A 15,516-nucleotide genomic window follows, 5' to 3' on the forward strand; every position below is an offset into this window, starting at 1 on the left:
GTTTGGCAGATGTACAGTCTGTAACCATGTAACTAGATTTTACAGAATTTTCTATGTCAGAATACCTCGCTGATTAGGGTGGGGGAAAGATCATTTTTATGATTAAAATGATGGTGTTGTCCTTGATACTTGAATTAGTTGGACTATATAGGTAGCGTACTGCCAAACAAACTTTGTTTCATCAAATACCATACTGGTGCTTTTACCCTTTACCCCATGCTGCTTATCTAATCTAAGGGTGACATCCTGGTCACTGAGGTCAATGGTAAAATTCCTGCCTCTGGGTCTGCCAGCCTGGGTTTTCTCATTTGTATTTGCATTTTTGGGTCTTGATCCATCCATTAGCATCAATGGGAGACACTCCTGTTGATTTCCATGGCCCATTGACTTCCATGGGCTCTGGATCAGGCCCTTAGATTGTAAATTATTAAAGAGAGGGGCAGTGTTTAATCTGCATGCCTTTTATGGCATCCAGAGCATGTTGCTGACACTTGTAATAATCTGTGACTTGCCAAGATTGCAATTTTATGTATTACAATTGCAACATGCGCTGGGCATTAGCAGGAATAGTTACACTGGATAGCCCTCCTTGCTGATCATAATACCTCTGCTCTAGACCTTTCGGTGAATGTGAGCCACGGGGGAGGGAGGTTGAGGTAGCCTCTCGTTCTTTTAAAATTTCAGAAAAGGTACAAAGGCTGACATCCTCTGGTCCCATTTAGGTCAATGGTAAAACTCCCATTCACTTCAGTGGAACCAGGTGTTCACCCAGAATCCCTCTGTGATAGGGTGCAGGGGCCCTAGTGGCCACGGGGTTAACTTTGGCTCCGTTGCCCTTCCTCTGACACCAATTTCCATGGGTAAGGTTGTAAGAGAAGTTTTCTGTGAGAGAATGCTGTTGGGCTGTATATCAAGAGGTCAGAGGTCATGGCTGAACCCCCAGCTTGGGAATTTTCTCTTTAATTTCTTATGAACACTATCCCCCGAGGGAAAACAATCTCACTGACTAAACCAGGGGTGTTTTCTGCTGAGTCGTTCCACCATTTTCCATCTCTCCTTTTATGTCCTTCTCAGGGGGAATGACCAATGAATAAGAAACCATCACATAAAAGCTTTGATTTGCTCTCCCATTTCCCATAGCTATGTCCTTTACAAATGAGATCCATCACCACCAGACGTGGCTAGGGACAATCCTAAACAAACTGGAGCTCTGGAGGTACCCGCGTCTGAGCTGCCAGAAGAACGCGTGTGCTATGCAAGGATGTTTGGCTGACTCAGCTGGGTAACGAACAGACAGATCACCTGAGCTGCCTGGAATGAGACAGGGCCTCTGTGAGCTTAAGTGCAATTATGAGCTCTCTAGGCCTTGCACTGGTCTGGGTGATGCACCATGAATGAGGGTGAGTATTCCAGTGCAGTCCAGCCAAACCATTTTGCATATGTAATTTCTTTTCTCTTTAAAAACTGCAAAATTCCCTTTAACTGCCTTTCCCCACCATGTTTAGAAGATGTTAAGTTTCTATGGTTAAGCACTTGAGTCATGAAGCGCTAAAGTTAAGACTGCATGTGCAACCATAGCTGTGTTATCCTGGATATCTGCACTGCAATTAGAACTAGTAAAAAAAAATTCCATCAACGACTTTTTTTCCCATGGAAAACTAGATGTTGACGAAACAAAGATTTTCACAGAAGCGCACGTTTTCCTATTTTAAAAAAACCAAAGACCACCACCAACAACAACTCCAGAAACCTGGAAGCCAATAATTTTCAGCTGAAACATTTTCAATTTTTAGTTGAAAATGTTTTGGTTTGGGGTGAAAATTGTCAGTTGTTGGTAGCTGACAACAGAACAGTTTTCAGTGTGGTGTTTCTTACTGTTTGATAAACTGTCAAAATTTCATGCAGGAAAAAAAAAAATTCCAACCAGTTCTAACTGCAACACAGTCTTTAAATACCTAATCACATGCTACCCCTCATAATAATGTACCACTTTTCTATGAACTGATAATATGTGTCTTATTGTTTCGTGACTGAGTCGGAGCTCTGCAAGGGCTCGTGTCATTCACTGAAGATATTGTATTTAAATACTTGTTAATAAAAGCATTGAGATGTGGCAGCTTATTTCAACAACTCCCTTAAACATCCTCAAAGGTGTGACCTTCCTTCACTATATTAGAAAGGCTTAATTACAGAGCTTACTCAGACACTTTGAAGATAGGAAGTGCGTATTAATTTGACCTGTTGTGCCACAGATCAATGCAAAAAGATTAGCATTTAGACAACATTAAGGTTGTAAGATCAAGCACACAAAAGTTAACACCATGATTGCTAGGATGAGCCTAAGTAGAACATATGCAGCTTACTCTCCAGCCACTGGTTTCACCTGGTTTCAGAGTAACAGCCGTGTTAGTCTGTATTCGCAAAAAGAAAAGGAGTACTTGTGGCACCTTAGAGACTAACCAATTTATTTCAGCATAAGCTTTCGTGAGCTACAGCTCACTTCATCGGATGCATACTGTGGAAAGTGTAGAAGATCTTTTTATATACACACAAAGCATGAAAAAATACCTCCTCCCACCCCACTCTCCTGCTGGTAATAGCTTATCTAAAGTGATCACTCTCCTTACAATGTGTATGATAATCACAGTTTGGGGGGGGGGGGGTCAGAAAACCTGGATTTGTGCTGGAAATGGCCCAACTTGATTATCATACACATTGTAAGGAGAGTGATCACTTTAGATAAGCTATTACCGGCAGGAGAGTGGGGTGGGAGGAGGTATTTTTTCATGCTTTGTGTGTATATAAAAAGATCTTCTACACTTCCCACAGTATGCATCCAATGAAGTGAGCTGTAGCTCACGAAAGCTTATGCTTAAATAAATTGGTTAGTCTCTAACGTGCCACAAGTACTCTTTTGGTTTCACCTGGCACAGGATTCAAACTCTCCTGGCTTACCTGCAGAACATGTATGCACTGTTGTTGTAGCCATGTTGGTCCCATGATATTAGCAAGACAAGGCTTGTGTGAGGTAATATCTTTTATTGATGTGATGGGGTGTCCACCCCACACAAGGTCTGAAATTAAGGTGGCTGGGTAGGCCAATTAATTGCTCAGGCTGCACCTGGAAGAGAAGCCAGGGAGCAGGGATTAATCGTGTGACTCAGCTGGACAGGAACAGAGAGGGCCTGTATAAAGCACAGGAGCTGAGAGCAGAAAGAGACTATAGGCAGGGCCAGCTCCAGGCTTTTGGGCAGCAGCTCTGCTGAGGTCTTCGTGCCGCGGCAGCTTTTGGGCGGCAGCTCCGCCGCTCTTCCGGGCATGGCGGCAATTCAGTGGCGACTGTTTGGGGCAGCAAAATTTGTAGAGCCGCCCCTGACTATAGGAAGTAGTCTGTAGTCATTCCTGGTAATAAGGAGGTCTGTTTGGGATTATAGTGGTAGGTAGTCTATAGTTTACTCCCTGGGAGGCAGGAGTTGTGCAACTGGCAAACCCAGAGAAGGGAGGTGAGCCAGAAGGTACTAAACACTTTCAAAAGATGAGCCTGGTGCTTAAATTCATAACTTTGTGAGACACTAAGAGCTTGTCTACACTGGCACTTTACAGCACTGCAACTTTCTCATTCAGGGATGTTAAAAAACAGCAAGTTTCAGCACTACAAAGCGCCAGTGTGAACAGTGCCCCAGCGCTGGGAGCTATTCCCCTTGTGGAGGTGGGCTACGCCCCTCATGGAGCTGCGCCATGACCACACAAGCCACGTTAAAGCACTGCCATGGCAGTGCTTTAGTGTTGCCAGAGTAGACAAACCCTAAAAATCATGGTCTTCATAAAGGCACCTGATTTATGGCTTATTACAACAATCAGTAGCCCATCGACCTTCATAGAATATCAGGGTTGGAAGGGACCTCAGGAGGTCATCTAGTCCAACCCCTGCTCAAAGCAGGACCAATCCCCAACTAACTCATCCCAGCCAAGGCTTTCTCAAGCCTGACCTTAAAAACTTCTAAGGAAGGAGATTCCACCACCTCCCTAGGTAACCCATTCCAGTGCTTCACCACCCTCCTAGTGAAAAAGTTTTTCCAAATATCCAACCTAAACCTCCCCCAGTGCAACTTGAGACCATTACTCCTTGTTCTGTCATCTGCTACCACTGAGAACAGTCTAGATCCATCCTCTTTGGAACCCCCTTTCAGGTAATTGAAAGCAGCTATCAAATCCCCCCTCATTCTTCTCTTCCGCAGACTAAACAATCCCAGTTCCCTCAGCCTCTTCTCATAAGTCATGTGCTCCTGTCCCCTAATCATTTTTGCTATCCTCCATTGGACGTTTTCCAATTTTTCCACATCCTTCTTGTGGGATGTGGGGCCCAAAACTGAACACGGTACTCCAGATGAGGCCTCACCAATGTCGAATACAGGGGAATGATCACGTCCCTCAATCTGCTGGCAATTCCCCTACTTATACATCCCAAAATGCCATTGGACTTCTTGGCAACAAGGGCACACTGTTGACTCATATCCAGCTTCTTCTCCACTGTAACCCCTCGGTCCTTTTCTGCAGAACTGCTGCCGAGCCATTCAGTCCCTAGTCTGTAGCGGTGCATGGGATTCTTCCGTCCTAAGTGCTCTGCACTTGTCCTTGTTGAACCTCATCAGATTTCTTTTGGTCCAATCCTCTAATTTGTCTAGGTCCCTCTGTATCCTATCCCTACCCTCCAGCGTATCTACCTCTCTTCCCAGTTTAGTGTCATCTGCAAACTTGCTGAGGGTGCAATCCACCCCATCCTCCAGATCATTAATGAAGATATTGAACAAAACTGGCCCAAGGACCGACCCTTGGGGCACTCCACTTGATACCGGCTGCCAACTAGACATGAAGCCATTGATCACTACCTGTTGAGCCCGACAATCTAGCCAGCTTTCTATCCACCTTATCATCCATTCATCCAGCCCATACTTCTTTAACTTACTGGCAAGAATACTGTGGGAGACCATGTCAAAAGCTTTGCTAAAGTCAAGGAACAACACGTCCACTGCTTTCCCCTCATCCACAGAGCCAGTTATCTCGTCATAGAAGGCAATCAGATTAGTCAGGCATGACTTGCCCTTGGTGAATCCATGCTGACTGTTCCTGATCACTTTCCTCTCCTCTAAGTGCTTCGGAATTGATTCCTTGAGGACCTGCTCCATGATTTTTCCAGGGACTGAGATGAGGCTGACTGGCCTGTAGTTCCCAGGATCCTCCTTCTTCCCTTTTTTAAAGATGGGCACTACATTAGCCTTTTTCCAGTCGTCCGGGACCTCACCCGATCGCCATGAGTTTTCAAAGATAATGGCCAATGGCTCTGCAATCACATCTGCCAACTCCTTTAGCACTCTCGGATGCAGCATATCCGGCTCCATGGACTTGTGCTCATCCAGCTTTTCTAAATAGTCCCGAACCACTTCTTTCTTCACAGAGGGCTGGTCACCTCCTCCCCATGCTGTGCTGCCCAGTGCAGCAGTCTGGGAGCTGACCTTGTTCGTGAAGACAGAGGCAAAAAAAGCATTGAGTACATTAGCTTTTTCCACATCCTCTGTCACTAGGTTGCCTCCCTCATTCAGTAAGGGGCCCACACTTTCCTTGACTTTCTTCTTGTTGCTAACATACCCGAAGAAACCCTTCTTGTTACTCTTAACATCTCTTCCTAGCTGCAACTCCAAGTGTGATTTGGCCTTCCTGATTTCACTCCTGCATGCCTGAGCAATATTTTTATACTCTTCCCTGGTCATTTTTCCAATCTTCCACTTCTTGTAAGCTTCTTTTTTGTGTTTAAGATCAGCAAGGATTTCACTGTTAAGTCAAGCTGGTCACCTGCCATATTTACTATTCTTTCTACATATCAGGATGGTTTGTCCCTGTAACCTCAATAAGGATTCTTTAAAATACAGCCAGCTCTCCTGGACTCCTTTCCCCCTCATGTTATTCTCCCAGGGGATCGTGCCCATCAGTTCCCTGAGGTTGTCAAAATCTTCCTTTTTGTCCTATGACTACACGGTATTAATTGGCTGCTTCACCCTTGAATGGTCTCTTAGATTAGACCATGTGCTAACTACTTGTGCTAAACTATCTGTTTGATCTTGTATTTAGCTGTGATGCTCTTAGTACCTTCCCCTGGCAGGGAGAGGATGTTGGCCGAGGGGGTTCTCTGCGACTGTGGGGCCTATTTCTGTTCCTCTCTCTGCTCAGGTATCCGGGCAGAATTCCTCTGGACCACGTCCGCTGTCTCCCTTGACAGCTTCGAGGAGCGGTGGGTGCTGTCTGGGGTTCTCTGCATGGTGTCTCTTTCAGATTCCCTATTTTTAACTCTTTGATCCTCACACTTGTCCTTGTTTTTTCTTCTGTTGTCCCCTGTATCTATTTGAGTCCCAGACTAAGTGGCACCTCTCCTGAGGCTGGGGGAGGGGTCTTTAGCCATGGGGGGGCTTGTACCCACCCAGATCCCGGAACCCAACAGGCCCGGAAGAATAACTTTGTGTAGTTTGGAAGCTTATGTCTCTCACCAACAGAAGTTGGTCCAATAGAAGATATTACCTCACGCACCTTGCTTACAGACAGCCCCCAATCTGAAGCAAATACTCACCAGCAACTACACACCACACAACAAAAACACTAACCCAGGAACCAAACCCTGCTACAAAACCCGGTGCCAACTCTATCCACATATCTATTCAAGGGATTCCATCATAGGATCTAACCACATCAGCCACACCATCAAGGACTTGTTCACCTGCATATCTACCAATGTGCTATATGCCATGTGCCAGCAATGCCCCTCTGCCATGTACATTGGCCAAACCGGACAGTCTCTACACAAAAGAATAAATGGACACAAATCTGACATCAGGAATCATAACATTAAAAAACCAGTAGGAGAACACTTCAATCTCTCTGGTCACTCAATAACAGACCTAAAAGTGGCAATTCTTCAACAAAAAAACTTCAAAAACAGACTCCAGCGTGAAGCTGCAGAACTGGAATTAATTTGCAAACTGGATACCATCACATTAGGCCTGAATAGAGACTGGGAGTAGTTGGGTCATTACAAAATCTAAACGTAATTTCCCCCTACTGTTACTCACACCTTCTTGTCAACTGTCTGTAATGGACCACTCTCATTACCACTTCAAAAGTTATTTTTCCTCCCTTGGTATCCTGCTGTTAATTGATTTATCTCATTAGACTGACCTTACAGGTGGTAAAGCAACCCCCATCCTTTCATGTATTTATACGTGCTCCTGTATTTTCACTCCATGCATCTGATGAAATGGGTTCTAGCCCACGAAAGCTTATGCCCAAATAAATTTGTTAGTCTCTAAGGTGCCACAAGGACTCCTTGTTATTTTTTATAGAAACTGTACAGTCTTTAAACCAGTGTGCACCTAATAATGCATCTAAAGGTTCTGACCTAGGCCGCTCTAAATGGCCTGGAACCTGCCTACCGGCGACTGTATGTCTCCCCATGCCATACTGCCACAGCTATGATTGGCAGATACACTTGCTATCATTATAAAAGAGTCAGGGGTAGTGGCAGGGGCACTTCCTGTGAGGGCTCCAGGACTCTGGAATTTACTCTCTCTCTCCCTTGATTTGAAATAGCCTGGTTAAGCTGGTGATCTTCCAGGCATGCTGCAATAGACATCTGTTTGATAGGGTTTTTGGAGAGGGCTGAGGGATGCTTCCCAGAATGATGAAGACATAGGCGCCCACTTCCTCTCCATGTGGGCGGTGGGGGGGGGGGGCGCTTGACACCCCTGCTCCGCCCCAGGCCTGCCCCAACTCCACGCCTTCCTCCAAGCCCCAACCCTGCCCAGCCTCTTCCTGCCCCCTCACGGAGCCCACTCCTCCCCCTCCCTCCCAGCGCTTCCTGCACACCACAGAACAGCTGTTCAGCGGTGTGCAGGAAGTACTGGGAGGGAGGGTGAGGAGTTGAGCGGTGAGGCTGCTGGCAGGCAGGAAACACGGGGGCCGGGGGGGCGGGGGGAAGCTTAGCTGCCTGTGGTTGCTAAGCACCCACTAATTTTTTTTCCATAGGTACTCCAGCCCTGGAGCATCCATGCAGTCAGCGCCTATGGATGAAGGGATCAAAACAAGTCTCTAAGTGTCTAACTGGCAGAATACTTGTTTGAATGCTGCTGGGGTTATGCGATACTATTTCGAAGGCAGTTTGAGCTATGTGTAGGCATCTTCTTCATTTTTTAAATCTAAATAAAGTTTGCATCATAGCTTTGAATTTCAATAAAAGGGAAAAACTTGAACTAAATTTTCATGACTTTTATTCCAGAATTTTTTTTTACCAGTATCCCTTTAGCTAGCTGGGCAGGAATGCACAATGAATTGTGTCTATGGCCCTGATCCTCCAAAGCCTTATGCATGTGCTTAACTTTAATGTAGTCCCAATGAGCCTGATTCTCCTTTACCTGAAGGATGCTTTATCCCATGCTGACAGTGTAAAGGAGCCTTAAAACAAGTATAAATGTAATTTATTCCCATGTTAATTTATTCCCTTTTACAATGCCATGGTGGTGTAAAATGGCCTTGGTGTAAATAAGTATCAAGCCCGTGAGTCTAATAGGACAACTCCTGCTCAATGTTAAAGACGTTTTCTAATGCAACTTCTTGGTCTGAATTGCCTTTGTTCATTTCAAACAACTTGTTTTTCAACCAAAATCACTAATCCTCAATGAGATCTAATCCACGCCCAGTCTCTAGCTTCAACCTTAAGTATCTAAACGGATATTGCTCCAACTTCCTGCAAAACAAATCACATGCAGCAAGAAATAAACTGTGGGAAAATTTCAGTCCTCAAAGTGAATGTTTTGGAAATAACTCTTTTGCAAAATGAATCATTCTGGATGGCAGCAGGCATCTGCTCTAATATTGCCCTTTGATTTACATTAGATGTAATAATAAGAGATCTGAGGGAGAGATTTACAATTATGTAACACTAAGGTCGATATATTATGCACTCAAAAGCCAGGGAATTTTTCTGCACTCAGCTAGGTTGTATGAACTTGTTGTGTGATTCATCCTGAACTAACACTGTTGCCAGTTTTATTTTATTGCAAGTCTTGCGATATTTGGTGTCTTTCTTAAAGCTCCAGCTACAGGAGTCATGAGATTATATTTTAATCTCAGGTTTCATGGGCTGGGCTGGGGAGGGGGAACATAAACCCCACCAAGTTTCTAGAACTTGTTGCAGAGAACAGCTTGACAACATGAACCCTGAAGACTCAAAAAGGAGGCAAATAAAAAATCTCCCCCCCTTTTTTTTTAAATTTCATGATCGGGGGGGCAGCCCATCGTTTGTGAACACATGCAGCTGGCATTACTGATTGTGTATTAGGTCATACCTCATACAATCAGCTCGCACAAACTTTTACAGTCCCAATGCACTTTGCAATGTGTTTCCCTTCATGTGGAACCCAGGTCAGTACCCAGCTGAGAAAGAAAAGCTGCATGCATTGTGTGTCCCGATCAGGTGCTCAGGTACTATTGTGCGAAAACAGTGATTGCAATATCAAGTCCAAGGTATCTAGGGTAACCTGCCAATCAGTTGACACACATATCACCTATTTCAGCCGGAGGCTTCTGTGTTACAATAAAAATGATAGAAATCTTCTTAATGTTGTAAGGGATTCCTTTAATGCAGAAAGGTTCCTCATCTGTCTCCCTATACTGCCCCAGGCACCCCCTCCCCCAACACACAGATGCATGCACCCTATTATAATTCTTACCTTGACTCTGGCTTGTTCTATAAACTCCAGGGGAGCTTTCCCAAACTGAAATGCAGCTCCCAACCAAGGGATCCAGCCACTAATGCAAGGTGGGGAATTTGGGTTTCTTGGCTGAAACAAAGCAAACTTGACCATAAGAAGTCCCAGAACCAATACCAACAGAACAGCCATCGTTATGTCCATTTTCCTGCACACTGACTGGGGAGCTGCTCCTCCCGCTGCTTTGAACTGGCTGCTGCCGTTCCCAGCTTGAAAGATTGCCCAGGCTCAGTCCAGGACAGATGATAAGGCCTATTTTTCCTGTCAATGCCACTGGCTGATCACTGCCATGGAGACAAGATTCCAAGGCAAGAAACACAGCCGGGTTGTTCTGCCCACTCTGGAAAGGAGGGGAGGGAGGGTTGCTTTCTAATCAGGGGTCAGAGGAGATTCACAACAGTTTAAATCGGCTCAGGCTGCAAATGTTTGTTATCTGTCTTCAAAGCAGAGGGTTAGAAACTTATTTCAACAGCTGTGAGCTACTCAGTCACAAACATATATATATATAACAAACTGGGTATGTGTATAACAAGTGACTGAGGGACTACATTTCCCAGAAGCCTCATCAGCAGTACTTCAGTGATGCTACTGCATAGAGTTAGCCTTGAGAGCAGCTTTCAGTAAGATTTGTAGTTGCTGTTGCAGCTATTGGAGCTTTAGGAAAATAACCTCAGGGAACCAGACCCTGAGACCACGAACGCCCATGAACTAGTGGCACAGAGGTTGAGAGGGAGTTGTTGGTTTATTATTTTTCTATTTAAACTAAATGATGTTAAAAGAATGTTAAGACTGACTGCAAAGCAAAGTGCTCAGAAGTGAGGTTAAGGCAGCCTGTTCAGCTTTATCTCTGCTGCTCCATTGGGCAAAGGCATGCCAAGACCATTTTTAGTTACACAATCACAGATTTTTTTTACAGGAATAAAAGTTCCGATTAGTTCTGCAGCATTCCTGCCTCATTCAGTGTGTAAGTTGGATCTTGTGCCGTGAATGGGATACCTGGAGCTCTAGCATTTAAGCTGTCTGTACAGCTGGGTGAAATTTTTCAACTAAACCTTTTTACACTGAAAAATGCAGATTTGGTGACACTGAAATGATTTGCAAATTCATGTCAAAGTTGATTGAAATGTTTTAAGTGGGGGAAAAAAAACCTAAAAAAAAACTCTGAAAAAATGTAAATATTTTGCTGCACAGGCAACCTTAATTCCAGCATTTCCTATATTACAAGTGCTTGACTTTGCAACCTAATAATGTTCCTTTAACATATAGTTTAATTATATTAAACTTGCGCCATAGCTAAGGTTGCAATAGAATTACTGTTTGAAGCCCAATTTTCATTTATTTTGATTGTTTTTGATGAATGAGTTGGACCCCTGCCTCATTCACTGCACCTGCTGCCCACTAAGCAGACCCTTGATGTACAAATGGTCACTGGAGTCAATGGATACTGCACCTGCCAAGTGACAGTGGTATTGTACTTTATTTCCTGATTCCTGTCACCTGACCTGTGTCAGGGTTACATCCCTATGACACTCTGTATCTCGGGGGAACACTCTGCACCCCCATGTTCATCCTTATAGTATGATTGTGTGGTATCCAATGCAAAGTTTGTCATGTCAGGTGTCTTCGGAAGGCTCATGATTCACTGAGCATTGTTGTTATAGTAATGTTATAGGTTGTAATTTCATGTATAGAGTTATGAGGCTGAAAACGTGTCCTCATGGCTTAATTCAAGCTCAGGCAAAAACTTTCCAGGAACAGAGGGGCAGTTCACACCTCATCAGGGCATGTATGGGACAAACCCAGCCCAGCCTCACAAGAACAAATGACACTGGCCTAGACAGCAACAAAGGATCTGTTGGACTCTCGAGTGAGTCACTCCCCTTCCCTTGGTCAGTCAGGGACTATGATGAGGTAAAGCCAAGGGGGAAGAAAGAACATGATAAAAAGGAGTGACATTTGCCATGCTCTTCCTCTCTCTCTTCCACCTCCATCTACAGACATCATCACCAAGCGACTGAAGCGCTGATCAAAGGGGAGAGCCTGGCTGAAGGGCAACCAGCCAGCCTGTGGGGAGAAGCATCTAGGTTTGTAAAGGCACTGAAAGTGTTAGGATCAGCTTAGAATGCGTTTTGCTTTTATTTCATTTGACCAAATCCAACTTGTTGTGCTTTGACTTATAATCACTTAAAATCTATCTTTTGTAGTTAATAAATGTGTTTGTTTATTTTACCTGAAGCAGTGCGTTTGGTTTGAAGCTTGTCAACTCCCCTTGGGATAACAAGCATATCAATTTCTTTGTTAAATTGACAAACTCATATAACCTTGCAGCATCCAGCAGGCATAACTGGACACCAAAAGACGGAGGTTCCTAGGTTTGTGTCTGGGACCTGAGATATTGGCTAGTGTCATTCAGTTGCACGATCCAAGCATCTTGCATGACAGAGGCTGTGTGTGAACAGCCCAGGAGTCAGAGTTCTCACAGCAGAGAAAGGTAAGGCTGGCTCCCAGAGTCAAGGATTGGAGTGACCTAGCAGATCACCAGTGCAGATAACACCAGGGGAACGTCGCAATTCCTTCCCCAGGGGAAGGTGTCACAGTATACAATGGTTACTATTTGACCTACCTCATTCACTGCCGAATCCAAAATTGTAGAGAGAGCTCTCAACTACGCTAAGACAACATAAATTTAGAATAAGTCCAATGGCTTCAGGGAATTTACTCCATATTTGTAACCTGATAATAGCCTCGCACTCATAAGTTACAACATGTATTTTGTCATGCTGTGCTTAGGAATAGTGAAGCTGTGTCTCTCAGGGCTTGTCTACACTTACTAGGGCATCATCGAGCGGCGACAGATGCATTGGTGGTAGAAGACCCGCTAAACTGGCCACAGATCACTCTCCCGTAGACTCCTGTACTCCACCGGATCGAGAAGAGTAGGGAGAGTTGACAGGAGACTATCTCCCATCGAGATTGTGTAGTGTGGACCCCATGTTAAGTAGATCTAAGCTAAGTTGATTTCATGTAACTCAAATTCTGTAGCTTAGATAAAATTTCCCCTGTAGTGTAGACAAGGCCTCAGTATTACCCTTTCTAAATATTTTACTGAATTCTGCTTGATGAAATGATAGTAAAGACATGGGGGCTGTGGTGTTCTCACGGGCTATTTTTTCTGCTTATGCTTCCTCCTCTCCCCAAACACTCAAAAGTTAGGAAGTGCCAGAACTAAAGTTTTCTGTGCAAGCTTATTTCAGCCCCCTTGTGCATATGCATAATTATACAACCTTTAATTCCATGTTCACATACATTTTTTTCCATTGGACCCCTGCCTCATTCAGTGCACAGGATGGATGGTACTCACTTAAGGATGGTTTCATGGAAAGGTATTTGAACCTGCTGTGAACATTTAACCCACACATCTCCCGGGTGTGGTGCTCGGTCCCCTCTAGTGGCACCGAGACCACTTAGAGATTAATGAGTCTGCTACAGCATTAGCTAAGGGCCACGTGGCTTTTAGCTCATGCAGTAGAGGCTCATGCATTTAGCTCCAGATGTCCTAGGTTCAACCCTGCCCACCAACGACGGGGGTCTGTCGGTGTTACAAACACCAAATTATTAATTTCCTGAGGGGCTTTTCTATTGCACTTATCATGATCCTATCAGGTTAATAAGTATCTGTGATGCAGTGTCCACCCCACACAGGACTGGAAGGGGTTAAGATGGCCAGATAGGCCTATTAACTTTACAGGCTGCAGCTGGAAGGAGAGTCAGAGAGCAGGGTATTGATTGCAAGCAGGTTCAGCTGTGCAGGAACAGATGGGGCCTATCAAGACAGGAAGCTGCCACAGATGGGCTGCTGCTGGGAAAGGGCAGTCACTCCCTGCCCTGAGAAGAGGGAGGGATTCTGGGTGGCTGCTGAGATATGTAGGCTGCAGGCTGTCCCTGGGAGAAGGGTTTGGAGTTGGTATGCCCAGAGCCAGGCATGGTAGGAAGCAGTCCAGGGAAGTAGTGAGGGCTGGGCAAGAAAGCCTAGAACTACTGGGTTGAGGGTCCCTGGACTGGAACCTGGAGTAGAGAGTGGGCCTGGGTTCCCCTACCTGTCACTGGGGAAATGGCACTAGTGGGGCAGTGAATAGGTCACAGTGGGAGAGACAGAGAATCTGAAGGACTGTACCTTGGAAGGGGGGAAACATGCTGAGTGACCTAGCCAGAGAGCTAAATCATTTAGAGGATCCTGCAGTTCCTGGGATGAGAGAGGAGCTGCAGACCTGAGAGAGAAGGTCTGACGGCATGTGACCATGGGAAGCGGTGTCAGCCTCAAGAGCTAATCCCCAGAGTGACCAGGAGGAGGTACCAGACAAGCGGTGAGTACTGTGCCCCATGACTGTGTCACAAACCATTTTTGCACTATTCTCTGCTGCATACAGTCTCTATCTATAAAAAGAAAAGGAGTACTTGTGGCACCTTAGAGACTAACCAATTTATTTGAGCTTAAGCTCATGAAAGCTTATGCTCAGATAAATTGGTTAGTCTCTAAGGTGCCATAAGTACTCCTTTTCTTTTCACAAATACAGACTAACACGGCTGTTACTCTGAAACCAGTCTCTATCTATGTGCATTACAGAGACAGGATCTGTACATTCCCAAAGGGACCTAGCATTAGAGGCAGGATTGTGATATGGTTCCTGTTGGTAGAAGCCAGGGAGTCACAATACTCTGCTCTCTGAGCCATCCTCGCCCACTCTCCTTTGTCTACCAGTTACACACAGGGCCCTGCTGGATGTGCCCTGATTGTCTTAACACAGACATCAGACACCCATAAGAACATAAGAATGGCCATACTGGGTCAGACCAAAGGTCCATCCAGCCCAGTATCCTGTCTACCGACAGTGGCCAATGCCGGGTGCCCCAGAGGGAGTGAACCTAACAGGTAATGATCAAGTGATCTCTCTCCTGCCATCCATCTCCACCCTCTGACAAACAGAGGCTAGGGACACCATTCCTTACCCATTCTGGCTAATAGCCATTAATGGACTTAACTTCCATGAATTTATCCAGTTCTCTTTTAAACCCTGTTATAGTCCTAGCCTTCACAACCTCCTCAGGCAAGGAGTTTCACGGGTGGACTGTGCGCTGAGTGAAGAAGAACTTCCTTTTATTTGTTTTAAACCCGCTTCCCATTAATTTCATTTGGTGGCCCCTAGTTCTTATATTATGGGAACAAGTAAATAACTTTTCCTTATTCACTTTCTCCACACCACTCCTGATTTTATAGACCTCTATCATATCTCCCCTTAGTCTCCTCTTTTCCAAGCTGAAAAGTCCTAGCATCTTTAATTTCTTCTCATATGGGACCCATTCCAAACCCCTAATCATTTTAGTTGCCCTTTTCTGAACCTTTTCTAATGCTGGTATATCTTTTTTTGAGATGAGGGGACCACATTGGTACGCAGTATTCAATGGATTTATATAAGGGCAATAAGATATTCTCCGTCTTATTCTCTATCCTTTTTTTAATGATTCCTAACGTCCCGTTTGTTTTTTGACTGCTGCTGCACACTGTGTGGATGTCTTCAGAGAGCTATCCACGATGACTCCAAGATCTTTCTCCTGATTAGTTGTAGCTAAATTAGCCCCAATCATATTGTATGCATAGTTGGGGTTATTTTTTCCAATGTGCATTACTTTACATTTATCCACATTA

At 44.8% G+C, this 15,516-nt stretch overlaps 1 protein-coding gene across 1 annotated transcript in view; it reads right to left on the reverse strand.

Moving 5' to 3' along the window:
- Nucleotides 1-9,956, reverse strand: part of LOC144261949 (24-hydroxycholesterol 7-alpha-hydroxylase-like) — a 47,891-nt gene extending 37,935 nt beyond the window's left edge. The window contains exon 1 of the mRNA XM_077811522.1: nucleotides 9,774-9,956. Within this exon, the coding sequence (XP_077667648.1) occupies nucleotides 9,774-9,956 (183 nt within the window). The remainder of the gene's footprint in view (nucleotides 1-9,773) is intronic.
- Nucleotides 9,957-15,516: the final 5,560 nt, after the last annotated feature.

The sequence above is a fragment of the Eretmochelys imbricata genome, chromosome 3, assembly GCF_965152235.1.
Source record: "Eretmochelys imbricata isolate rEreImb1 chromosome 3, rEreImb1.hap1, whole genome shotgun sequence".
NCBI lineage: Eukaryota > Metazoa > Chordata > Testudines > Cheloniidae > Eretmochelys > Eretmochelys imbricata.